The 13,151-nt window shown below is 36.0% G+C and overlaps 1 protein-coding gene across 4 annotated transcripts in view; it reads left to right on the top strand.

Annotated features, from left to right (window-relative positions):
* LOC105348149 (fibrillin-1) overlaps positions 1–13,151 on the top strand; it is a 28,322-nt gene that overhangs the window by 13,556 nt on the left and 1,615 nt on the right. For 2 of the 4 annotated variants that reach the window (XM_066074124.1, XM_066074123.1), the window contains 16 exons: positions 678–908; positions 1,025–1,255; positions 2,333–2,563; positions 2,680–2,910; positions 4,057–4,287; positions 4,404–4,634; positions 5,777–6,007; positions 6,125–6,355; positions 7,442–7,672; positions 8,520–8,750; positions 9,104–9,331; positions 10,143–10,370; positions 10,748–10,996; positions 11,502–11,780; positions 12,240–12,470; positions 12,711–12,968. In XM_066074124.1, the coding sequence (XP_065930196.1) occupies positions 678–908; positions 1,025–1,255; positions 2,333–2,563; positions 2,680–2,910; positions 4,057–4,287; positions 4,404–4,634; positions 5,777–6,007; positions 6,125–6,355; positions 7,442–7,672; positions 8,520–8,750; positions 9,104–9,331; positions 10,143–10,370; positions 10,748–10,996; positions 11,502–11,780; positions 12,240–12,470; positions 12,711–12,968 (3,783 nt within the window). The remainder of the gene's footprint in view (positions 1–677; positions 909–1,024; positions 1,256–2,332; positions 2,564–2,679; positions 2,911–4,056; positions 4,288–4,403; positions 4,635–5,776; positions 6,008–6,124; positions 6,356–7,441; positions 7,673–8,519; positions 8,751–9,103; positions 9,332–10,142; positions 10,371–10,747; positions 10,997–11,501; positions 11,781–12,239; positions 12,471–12,710; positions 12,969–13,151) is intronic. The other 2 variants (XM_066074126.1, XM_066074125.1) reach the window with 2 other exon arrangements.

Genomic DNA, 13,151 nt, shown 5'->3' with positions numbered 1-13,151 from the left:
AGGAAATGGTTGTAATTATTTAAACAGGTCACATATCTAAATGATTATTCATTACTGCATGGTTGACACAGCTATGTTCTGAAGTAGAGAGCTATTTGTAGCTTTGGATATGGAGCCTTATCTTGAATATTTCGAAGCTAGGGCATGAAATTGTTTTGAAACAGTTCAAGACAGGACAGAGTTTTGCAGTTTGTTCCATTTGCTGAAGTAAATACTGGACAGTTCTCTCTCTCTCTCAGTCTTGCATTGTTAATGAAAGAATTGAAATTCAATGAAGAATGAACTTCAAATACAAAACCTGATTTTGATTTTAATTATATTGGGGCAGATTTTGGATTTTTTAAGCAGAAAAATATCTTGGACCTGTTTATTTGTAAACATTTGCATGATTCATGTTACAATAGATATGCAATAGTTAATATGTAACAAAAGGATAACTCCAGATAGACAGCCTGGTCTCAATATGTATGAAAGCACCCCCACCCCCTCAACAACCACCCTTACAGAAAATAAATCTCTACTGAAAAAAAAATTAAAATCACGCTTGGGACTTGGATTGCTATTACAATTTACTTGGCTTTTGGGTCATATAATCTTTAAGAAAAATTGCATTATGTATGGAATCGTTGCAATTTAAAAACATTACCACCACATTGTTGTTGTTTCCTCTCTTACAGGCTGTTTGCTGTAGTGATGGAAAACACTGCTGCCCAGAAAGCACCAAATGTGAGGTTTCCCAGGGGAAATGTATGAGGGGAACTGGAGAAATGTTGGACTGGTTAAAGAAAGAACCAGCAGTGCTGAAATCGGAAAATGTGGTTTGTCCTGATGGTCAGTCACAATGCAAGAGCGGACAGACATGTTGTAAATTGGCCTCTGGGAATTATGGATGCTGTCCTATACCAAAGGTACAATTGCTGTCTGAATTTAGTCAAAAGTTATAAAAATTGATGTGTTGTCTCGAGAAAAAAGGGTACAGGTATATCTGTTGTTCTTATATGAAAAACCTATTTCTATTGTCCAGGCTGTTTGCTGCAGTGACATGAAACACTGCTGTCCAGAAGGAACAACATGTGATGTGTCCTCTGGGAAGTGTAAGAGAGGCAGCACTTATGTGATGGACTGGATGGACAAACAGCCTGCTGTGGTCAGGGCTGGGAGTGTGATGTGTCCCGATGGTCAACATGAATGTAAGGACGGCCAGACCTGTTGTAAACTGGCCAGTGGACAGTGGGGATGCTGTCCCATTCCTAAGGTGATTCAGAGATGTTTCAATAATAAAAAAGCATGAATGAAAGTCTAAAGCTCACCAAAACAAGCTTTTAGGAGCTTTTTTATAACATACACAACAGCATTTTGCAAAGGAGACAATACTTATAGTCTTTTTAGGAAGCCCAATTTGTAATAAGCATGTTCGTGACTAGACTTGATGCAGTTTAAGTCATCAATTTTCAAAAGGGGGGGGGGATTTTTTTTAATAAGGTATCTTGTGATGGCCATTTTAAAGTGATTTTGAGACAATTGAGTGCTGAATCGGTGTAAAAGCCATACATTTTTACTGTTCCTGTTTATTTTGCTTTGGTTGGATGATGTATGTGGAATATTTTTGAACATGTACCTGTCAGTGAGACAATTTGATGCTGAATCAAAGCAGTTATATGTTTTGGAGTTTAGAACACAATTAAAGAAGGTCAAATATGTCTGTAATTATTGATCCTAACATATGCAGTATTGCATGGTTGATGTAGCTTTGTTTCTAGTAAGTACAAAGCTAGCTTCAGATACACAACAAATCTTGAATATTCAAAAGCTAGAACCTTTCTTTGTTTTTGGAACAGTTTTGGGCAGCTCAGAGTTTTGCAGTTGGTTATACGGTATGCGAAAGTAAATAATGGGTTCTACTGGGTAGCACAAGAAATGAAACTATGAAATTCCTTCATAGACATAATTTCCAATATGGAATCTAATTTAGATTGTTTTTAATGCCAGACCAGATTTATGAAGTTTTTATTGAGTTTAGAAAGTAAATTCCCAGGACCTGTTCATTTTAAAGAAAATACGCTGTATATAAAATACTTGCATGGCTCATGTTACTGTCAATTTATTAACAAAAAGAAAGTCTCTTATTGCGATAGATGGCAACCCCGTCCCTGTAGTAACTCAATAATAAAAAAAAATGTAATGAAACAAAGGAAAAATTAGATCACTCTTCTTACATGCATTTAATTGGTCTTTACACCATTAAAAAGTCTAATAAAGATCAACAATATGTATGGGAGTGTTGCCCTTTTCAAATGTGCACATTAGAGTCTTTTTATTTTGTCCTTTACAGGCCGTTTGTTGCAATGATGGAAAACACTGCTGCCCAGAAAACACCAAATGTGAAGTCTCCCAGGGGAAATGTATGAGGGGAACTGGAGAAATGTTGGACTGGTTTGAGAAAGAGCCAGCATTGGTGAGATCTGAAAATGTTGTTTGTCCTGATGGTCAGTCACAATGCAAGAGTGGACAGACATGTTGTAAATTGGCCTCTGGGAATTATGGATGCTGTCCTATACCAAAGGTACAATTGCTGTCTGAATTTAGTCAAAAGTTATAAAAATTGATGTGTAGTATCGAGAAAAAAGGGTACAGGAATATCTGTTGTTCATATATGAAAAACCTATTTCTATTGTCCAGGCTGTTTGCTGCAGTGACATGAAACACTGCTGTCCAGAAGGAACAACATGTGATGTGTCCTCTGGGAAGTGTAACAGAGGCAACACTTATGTGATGGACTGGATGGACAAACAGCCTGCTGTGGTCAGGGCTGGAAGTGTGATGTGTCCCGATGGTCAACATGAATGTAAGGACGGCCAGACCTGTTGTAAACTGGCCAGTGGACAGTGGGGATGCTGTCCCATTCCTAAGGTGATTCAGAGATGTTTTAATATTAAAAAAGCGTGAATAAAGGTTTAAAGCTCACCAAAACAAGCTTTTAGGAGCTTTTTTATAACATACACAACAGCATTTTGCAAAGGAGACAATACTTATAGTCCTTTTTGGAAGCCCAATTTGAAAATAGCATGTTTTTGATTAGATTTCATGCATTTTAATTCATCAATTTTGAACATGGGGGAAACTTTTTTTTTTAATAAGGTATCTTGTGATGGCCATTTTAAAGTTATTTTGAGACAATTGAGTGCTGAATCAGAGTTAAAGCCATACATTTTTATAATCCTGAAGGAGGTAAAGGTTGTTCGATTAGGTGATTTGCAATGGCCATGCATAAGTTTTTACTGTTCCTGTTTATTTTGCTTTGGTTGGATAATGCATATGGAATATTTTTGAACACATACCTGTCAGTGAGACAATTTGAGGCTAAATCAAAGCAGTTATGTGTTTTGGAATTTAGAACACAATTAAAGAACAGGTCAAATATGTCTGTAATTATTGATCCTAACATATGCAGTATTGCATGGTTGATGTAGCTTTGTTTCTAGTAAGTACAAAGCTAGCTTCAGATACACAACAGATCTTGAATTTTCAAAAGTTAGAACCATTCTTTGTTTTTGGAACAGTTTAGGGCGGCTCAAGAGTTTTGCAATTGGTTATACGGTATGCGAAAGTAAATAATGGGTTCTACTGGGTAGCACAAGAAATGAAACTATGAAATTCCTTCATAGACATAATTTCCAGTATGGAATTTTATTTAGATTGTTTTTAATGCCAGACCAGATTTATGAAGTTTTTATTGAGTTTAGAAAGTAAATTCCCAGGACCTGTTCATTTTAAAGAAAATACGCTGTATATAAAATACTTGCATGGCTCATGTTACTTTCGATTTATAAACAAAGTGAAAGTCTCTTATTGCGATAGATGGCAACCCCGTCCCTGTAGTAACTCAATAATAAAAAAAAATGTAATGAAACAAAGGAAAAATTAGATCACTCTTCTTACATGCATTTAAATGATCTTTACACCATTAAAAAGTCTAATAAAGATCAGCAATATGTATGGGAGTGTTGCCCTTTTCAAATGTGCACATTAGAGTCTTTTTAATTTTGTCCTTTACAGGCCGTTTGTTGCAATGATGGAAAACACTGCTGCCCAGAAAACACCAAATGTGAGGTCTCCCAGGGGAAATGTATGAGGGGAACTGGAGAAATGTTGGACTGGTTTGAGAAAGAGCCAGCATTGGTGAGATCTGAAAATGTGGTTTGTCCTGATGGTCAGTCACAATGCAAGAGTGGACAGACATGTTGTAAATTGGCCTCTGGGAATTATGGATGCTGTCCTATACCAAAGGTACAATTGCTGTCTGAATTTAGTCAAAAGTTATAAAAATTGATGTGTTGTCTCAAGAAAAAAGGGTACAGGTATATCTGTTGTTCTTATATGAAAAACCTATTTCTATTGTCCAGGCTGTTTGCTGCAGTGACATGAAACACTGCTGTCCAGAAGGAACAACATGTGATGTGTCCTCTGGGAAGTGTAAGAGAGGCAGCACTTATGTGATGGACTGGATGGACAAACAGCCTGCTGTGGTCAGGGCTGGGAGTGTGATGTGTCCCGATGGTCAACATGAATGTAAGGACGGACAGACCTGTTGTAAACTGGCCAGTGGACAGTGGGGATGCTGTCCCATTCCTAAGGTGATTCAGAGATGTTTCAATATTAAAAAAGCGTGAATAAAAGTATAAAGCTCACCAAAACAAGCTTTTAGGAGCTTTTTTATAACATACACAACAGCATTTTGCAAAGGAGACAATACTTAAAGTCTTTTTAGGAAGCCCAATTTGAAAAAAGGATGTTCTTGACTAGATTTCATGCAGTTTAAGTCATCAATTTTCAACATGGGGGAACATTTTTTTGGAATAATGTATCTTGTGATGGCCTTTTTAAAGTTATTTTGAGACAATTGAGTGCTGAATCGGAGTTAAAGCCATACATTTTTTTAGTCCTTAAGGAGGTTAAAGTTGTTCTATTAGGGGATTTGCAATGGCGATACATCAGTTTTTACTGTTCCTGTTTATTTTGCTTTGGTTGGATAATGCATATGGAATATTTTTGAACATGTACCTGTAAGTGAGACAATTTGATGCTGAATCAAAGCAGTTATATGTTTTGGAGTTTAGAACACAATTAAAGAACAGGTCAAATATGTCTGTAATTATTGATCCTAACATATGCAGTATTGCATGGTTGATGTAGCTTTGTTTCTAGTAAGTACAAAGCTAGCTTCAGATACTCAACAAATCTTGAATATTCTAAAGCTAGAACCATTCTTTGTTTTTGGAACAGTTTGGGGCAGCTCAGAATTTTGCTGTTGGTTATACGGTATGCTAAAGTAAATAATGGGTTCTACTGGGTAGCACAAGAAATGAAACTATGAAATTCCTTCATAGACATAATTTCCAATATGGAATCTTATTTAGATTGTTTTTAATACCAGACCAGATTTATGAAGTTTTTATTGAGTTTAGAAAGTAAATGCCCAGGACCTGTTCATTTTAAAGAAAATACGCTGTATATAAAATACTTGCATGGCTCATGTTACTGTCGATTTATAAACAAAGTGAAAGTCTCTTATTGCGATAGATGGCAACCCCGTCCCTGTAGTAACTCAATAATAAAAAAAAGGTAATGAAACAAAGTAGAAATTAGATCACTCTTCTTACATGCATTTAATTGGTCTTTACACCATTAAAAAGTCTAAGAAAGATCAACAATATGTATGGGAGTGTTGCCCTTTTCAAATGTGCACATTAGAGTCTTTTTTTATTGTCCTTTACAGGCCGTTTGCTGCAATGATGGAAAACACTGCTGCCCAGAAAACACCAAATGTGAAGTCTCCCAAGGGAAATGTATGAGGGGAACTGGAGAAATGTTGGACTGGTTTGAGAAAGAGCCAGCATTGGTGAGATCTGAAAATGTGGTTTGTCCTGATGGTCAGTCACAATGCAAGAGTGGACAGACATGTTGTAAATTGGCCTCTGGGAATTATGGATGCTGTCCTATACCAAAGGTACAATTGCTGTCTGAATTTAGGCAAGAGTTATAACAATTGATGTGTTGTCTCCAGAAAATAAGGGTACAGGTATATCTGTTGTTCTTATATGAAAAACCTATTTCTATTGTCCAGGCTGTTTGCTGCAGTGACATGAAACACTGCTGTCCAGAAGGAACAACATGTGACGTGTCCTCTGGGAAGTGTAACAGAGGCAACACTTATGTGATGGACTGGATGGACAAACAGCCTGCTGTGGTCAGGGTTGGGAATGTGATGTGTCCCGATGGTCAACATGAATGTAAGGACGGACAGACCTGTTGTAAACTGGCCAGTGGACAGTGGGGATGCTGTCCCATTCCTAAGGTGATTGGAGTGTGTTTTATGTTTAAAATAGAGGAATTTCAAGATCCCTAAAACAAAAAAATAATGATCATAGAACTCTAAAACTAAAACCTTTGCAACTCCGCTCTGCAAAGGAAGTAGTCTATTCGTTACAAAACTTGAATTTATTATCAATTTTGTTTCTAAATAGCCACTTGAATAGATAGTATGCTAATTTAAAAGTATTGATTTTGGAAAGTGGGGGATGTAAATGTTGTTTGAGTTGGGTGCCTTATGATGGCTATGATTGTGTTGTTGTACTGGTCAACTTTTTACTCAATTTGGGTGTATAATGCACCATAGGATATTCCTGTACGTAGAAGCAGCATACTTGGGTGCTGTTTCTAAGCAATAACTTTGAGAGTGTAAAAGAGTTAGGAAAAAGTTGAAATTACTTTAACAGGTCACAAATCTATGTATCAATTTTGTATTTTCATCAATTCAGTTTTGCATGGTTGACACAGCTATGTTCTGAAGTACAGAACTACTAATAGCTTTTGATATGGAACCTTATCTTGAATATTTCAAAGCTAGGGTATGGAAGTGTTTTAAAACTGTTCACGATAGGACAGAGTGTAGCAGTTGGTTCCATGCTGTAGTAAATGCTGGTCTCTCTCAGGCTTGCATTGTTAATGAAAGTATGGATATTCAATAAAAAAGAAATCTGAATAAATAAGAAATCTGATTTATTATTATGTTTATATCAGAGCAGATTTTTGATATTTTTTGTAATTGCCTCTAATGCAGGAAATGTATTGGACCTCTTCATTTGTAAACATTTGCTTGGTCTATGTTGCGAAGGATATGTGAAATTGAATATCAATTTGTAGGATACCGGTAGAATATCCCCTCTCCCACCCACCCCCCCCCCCCAAAAAAAAAAGGAGAGAAGAATTAATAACTAACAAAAGAAGAAAAAGAAATAAAAGCATACTTCCGACTTGGATTGCTATTGCTATTTATTTTGTTCTTAAGTCATATATTATCTAAATTAAAATTGCATTATTCATGGAACCATTGCAATTTTAAGACGTTAACACCAGGTTGTTTTCATTATGTCTTTTACAGGCTGTGTGTTGCAGTGATGGAAAACACTGCTGCCCAGAAAGCACCAAATGTGAGGTCTCCCAGGGGAAATGTATGAGGGGAACTGGAGAAATGTTGGACTGGTTTGAGAAAGAGCCAGCAGTGCTGAGATCGGAAAATGTGGTTTGTCCTGACGGTCAGTCAGAATGCAAATCTGGACAGACATGTTGTAAATTGGCCTCTGGAAATTATGGATGTTGTCCTATACCAAAGGTACAATTGTTGTCTGAATTTATGCAGAAAGAAGATGGGGGAATAAGATGGCGCAACTGCCCATTTGGTTTAGTCGTAAAATACAATTTCAAATTTAACATTTTTTCAATTAAATATATTTGAAATGTTATAATACAAGTTTACAAAACAGTAATTTTTTACTATATTCATTTTGAAATATTTCAAAAAAGTATAAGAAAAAAAAATAAATAAAGTTTTGGTGGTATCGAACCCACAACCTGAAAACCAAGTTTTATAATTTTACCTAATGTCTAGTGCTCTAACCACTGAGCCATTTCATTCACAACAAAGTGCGTTGTTTAAATGCTATATGAGACATTGGCCACGAATTTATGGACTTGTGTTATTTTACTAAAACGTTCAATTGTTGGACTACAAAATGACATTTTAAAAGTATAGTGGGTCATCTCTCCACATTTTTGTTGATGGAAATCGGTTTAAATTCCATTAAACCGCATTTAGACTATGACAAAAATATGGAGCTCAGACCCACTCTATAAAAGAAAAGGCATTAAAGTTATAAAAATGACACTATTTGGAGGTTTTGACACGCATACGCCAGTTTAAATCAACATATTACATGTATTTAAAATATTTAAAGGTTACAAACCGATGATACGTTAAATATACACTGTTTTTAATTATTATTCAAAAAATTATCAGATTAAGTGATATTTTAATTTTGCGGTATCTAATCATTCCTCATATGGGCATTTTACACGCCTTATTCACCCATCTTCTTATAAAAATTGATATGTTGTCTCGAGAAAAAAGGGTACAGGTATATCTGTTGTTCTTATATGAAAAACCTATTTCTATTGTCCAGGCTGTTTGCTGCAGTGACATGAAACACTGCTGTCCAGAAGGAACAACATGTGATGTGTCCTCTGGGAAGTGTAACAGAGGCAACACTTATGTGATGGACTGGATGGACAAACAGCCTGCTGTGGTCAGGGCTGGGAGTGTGATGTGTCCCGATGGTCAACACGAATGTAAAGACGGACAGACCTGTTGTAAACTGGCCAGTGGACAGTGGGGATGCTGTCCCATTCCTAAGGTATAAGCTTTTACATCAATTATTGCAATGCACCAATATTTGATCTTTAATTGTCTTTGTAGAACTATACAAAATAGGGCTAGCTCTTCAAGTTTTGTTATCAATCCTATTACTAAATACTTCCTTCAACTTTTTAACACTTAAGTTTTTTTCTTTCTTCTTTGTATGGTAATTCAAACAGATATTTTTGAAGGGGCATGGTCACGATTTTTTCTGATTTTAATGTATACAATGCTACAGTAAGACATTTTTGATAGGCAACAGTTACTGTATCAAGTATTCTATCAATATTAAAAAATTTAAAGTAGTTTGAAGTTTCATAAAGTAAACATTGTTTTGGATCTCTCTTCAAGGCTGTTTGCTGTAGTGATGGTAAACATTGTTGCCCAGAAAGGACTAAATGTGAGGTCTCCCAGGGGAAATGTATTAGAGCGGATAGTCTGAGCATGGACTGGTTTGAGAAGTTGCCAGCTCTGAGAACCCGGAATGTTGTCTGTCCCGACGGACAATCCCAGTGCAAGGATGGACAGACTTGCTGTAAGCTGGCTACCGGTCAATATGGCTGCTGTCCTATTCCAAAGGTATTACCAGTAAATCAAGAAAATATTGATATTGTAGTCTCTTCAAAAAAACCAATTTTGTATACATTAAGGTTGGTTTAATCTGCCTTTTTTTTTCTTCGCCCAATCAGATTTTCAGAAAATCTTGCTCCAATTAAAGTTTTGTTTTAATAAAAGACATCCTGATAGATTGTTAATATTTAATTAATGTACCCACCACCATTCCTTAGGAACATACACTAAAGTTTTGTTTTAATAAGGGACATCCTGATAGATTGTTAATATTTAATTAATGTACCCACCACCATTCCTTAGGAACATACACTAAAGTTTTGTTTTAATAAGGGACATCCTGATAGATTGTTAATATTTAATTAATGTACCCACCACCATTCCTTAGGAACATACACTAAAGTTTTGTTTTAATAAGGGACATCCTGATAGATTGTTAATATTTAATTAATGTACCCACCACCATTCCTTAGGAACATACACTAAAGTTTTGTTTTAATAAGGGACATCCGATATATTGTTAATATTTAATTAATGTACCCACCACCATTCCTTAGGAACTTACCTTAGATTACTGTATACAGGGAAAAATTCACCCCCGTTTTATTTTTGCCCCTTTCGCCCTCATTGTCAGTGGGCAAATTTAAGACTGGGCGAATTCCTATGTCTTAAACTATCTGTTTTTATTCACAACTTTGTCTGGGCGAAATCAAGCCTGGGTGAAACTGTTTGCAAGTGAAAAAGGACGATAATAACATGGGATGAAAACAATACTGTATACAGCATTTCCTAAACTGTGTTTAAAATTTGTTATATTCAGGCTGTCTGCTGCAGTGATGGAAAGCACTGTTGTCCAGAAAACACTCAGTGTGATGTGTCCTCAGGAAAATGCAAGCGAGGAGACGAATTATCAATGGATTGGTTTGCGAAGCTGCCAGCTTTGAGATCCAAAAATGTGGTTTGTCCTGATGGCCAGTCAGAATGCAAGACCAGTCAGACATGTTGTAAATTGGCCTCTGGAAACTATGGATGTTGCCCTATACCAAAAGTAATTTTGAATGCTCTTAAGGAAACAATATTACACGCATATGCTTAATGATTATTTAAAATGTCTTTCTACTGTTGATAGATGCAGATAAGTTTTAAAAATATTGTCATTTACATGATTGTCTAAATGAAATGTATATTTTCTTCCCCACACTCCATCTACTCTTTGCTTCATTATATTGGGGGATGTCAAAACCCTAAAAGCACAAATATAGGATTGGTTATAATAATATAAGAACTCTATGGCTATCCAGTATCCACAGTTAAACTATTTTAAGCTAGTGATTGAATATGTGCAAACATGGTTTTGCCAAGTGTTAATTTCCAGGAAGGCGTATCATGTGCCAAAGCAGTGAATTTGATCTATGTTTCTATCAGGCAGTTTGCTGTAGTGACATGAAACACTGTTGTCCAGAAAACACCAAGTGTGACGTCTCATCTGGGAAGTGTACGAGAGGGGACGGTCTCATCGTGGACTGGTTTGAGAAAATGCCACTGGCCGTGAGGTCAAGAGGTCAGGGGGAGGCTTCCTCCGTCATGTGCCCCGACGGTGCCTCAGAGTGCGAAGATGGGCAAACATGTTGTCTGTTAGCCAGTGGAAAATACGGCTGTTGCCCTATTCAAGATGTATGCATTGTGTTTGATTTTTACCTTTTTTGTTAATACATATATTTCATCATATCCATAAGATAATTCAGTTTTTACAACATTTATGTATATATTGGTAGAGCCATTGACAGGTCTAAAAAATGAATGTATTTTTAAAAACTCTATATGTTACAAAATCTATTGAAAATTAATGGCAATTTTTAACGTAATCCATAGTATTTACAACCAGAATTACCAGTATAAATTAAATATCCATTAAAAAGTTTATGGATAATCATTGTTATTTCTAGTATACGTTAATTTTTTAAGACAAAGAACTTAGGGGAAATATTCAAATATTTAAGCAGAAACATTTAGGTAGATTTATTCTTTACAAAGAAAAGTTTTGGCCAGAAATATCATTTAGCATTTCAAGATAGATCTGATGGGTACCATACTTCGTTCTCCATCTACTAGTAACTTCCTTAAAGCAATGTTTCAGCCAGTGAGTTCTTCAATTAAGCGTTCTTCTTGCTTCCCACAGGCCGTCTGCTGCTCTGACCATGTTCACTGTTGCCCGCAAGGAACCAAATGCGATATTCAGGAAAAGAAATGCATCGGGAAACCCGCAGCCAACCTAGGGGTCATCTCCATGGATATGATCCAGATTCAGGGCAAAGGTCAAGAGAAGTCCCATCCAGAACTCTTGTTAAAACTCCCTACCGAGAATGTAGAATGTCCAGATGGACAGTCGGAATGTAAGACTGGACAGACTTGCTGTAAAACGGCCGCTGGAAATTATGGATGTTGCCCACTGCCAAAGGTGAGATTTAAAATTTTCTCACAAACATTGTGAATTTATATCTAGGCGTAATGTTTTTTATTCTCACTGAATAGCTTGACCATTGTTGTCACAATAGTTTAATAATGTGATATATTATATACAAATGTTAGGTTGTTACATAGAGTAGTGTTAAAGTCTTAAGGATTATTGTGATAAAGATTTTTAACTTCCAATTAAAACCATGTTGAAAACAGTAAACAATTAAAAACGAATAATAACACTAGTATATATAATTATGTTTCTAAAGAAATGAATCAGAAATAGTTTTTAATCACAGAATAATTAATAATTCACATTAATGATTACAATATGTTCTTGAATGTTGAGTGTAAATGTTGATATGTATTTGTTTTGAGTTAATGAAGAATACCGGTTTATTCATTATGCCAAATGTATATAATAATCTAAGGCCAATACAATTTGCTGCTATCTTTCCAGGCTGTTTGCTGCAGTGACATGAAACACTGCTGTCCAGAAGGAACAACATGTGATGTGTCCTCTGGGAAGTGTAACAGAGGCAACACTTATGTGATGGACTGGATGGACAAACAGCCTGCTGTGGTCAGGGCTGGGAGTGTGATGTGTCCCGATGGTCAACATGAATGTAAGGACGGACAGACCTGTTGTAAACTGGCCAGTGGACAGTGGGGATGCTGTCCCATTCCTAAGGTGATTGGAATTTCCTAGGATTTTTAAATGCTTAAACATTGTTGTTGTGTACCATCACTGGCAAAAATTAGAATTTTATCTGTAAGCAAATGTTAATTAGCTGTAAAATTGTTCCTTTTGTGAAATTTTAAAGTAAAAAGGTTTAAGACTCTCAGGCAAGTTTTAAAGACCTGGAGTAGTGAAGTTTTTTGTTGCTGAAAATTGAATTTTATTGCATGTTATATGTAATTTAATTTTCAGGCTGTTTGCTGTAATGATGGCAAACACTGCTGCCCAGAAAACACCAAATGTGAGGTCTCCCAGGGGAAATGCACTAGGGGAACTGGACTAGTTTTGGACTGGTTTGAGAAGCTGCCAGCTCTAAAGAGACCTGGTCTTGTGGAGATGATAAAAAAGGATAATACTATAGTGTGTCCAGACCAGAAGACATCTTGTCCAGATAAAAATACATGCTGTAAAAACAAGGAAGGCAAATTTGGATGCTGTGCATATAACAATGTGAGTCTATTTTGAGTTGATTGAGGAAATATTGATATTAAATACGTCTGATTGTTTTTCTTAAGCTTCTCTGAAAGGAAAGATATTTGTTTCTAGTAGAAAAATATGAAATACATGTATTGTTCAAATAAGAATCTGGATAATTTTTTTGTCATTATGCAATCTTACCATGGGCTACAGAAA

The sequence above is a fragment of the Magallana gigas genome, chromosome 10, assembly GCF_963853765.1.
Source record: "Magallana gigas chromosome 10, xbMagGiga1.1, whole genome shotgun sequence".
Lineage (NCBI taxonomy): Eukaryota > Metazoa > Mollusca > Bivalvia > Ostreida > Ostreidae > Magallana > Magallana gigas.
Note: the sequence above shows the minus strand (reverse complement) of the source record. Positions and strands in the feature narration are given on the sequence as shown.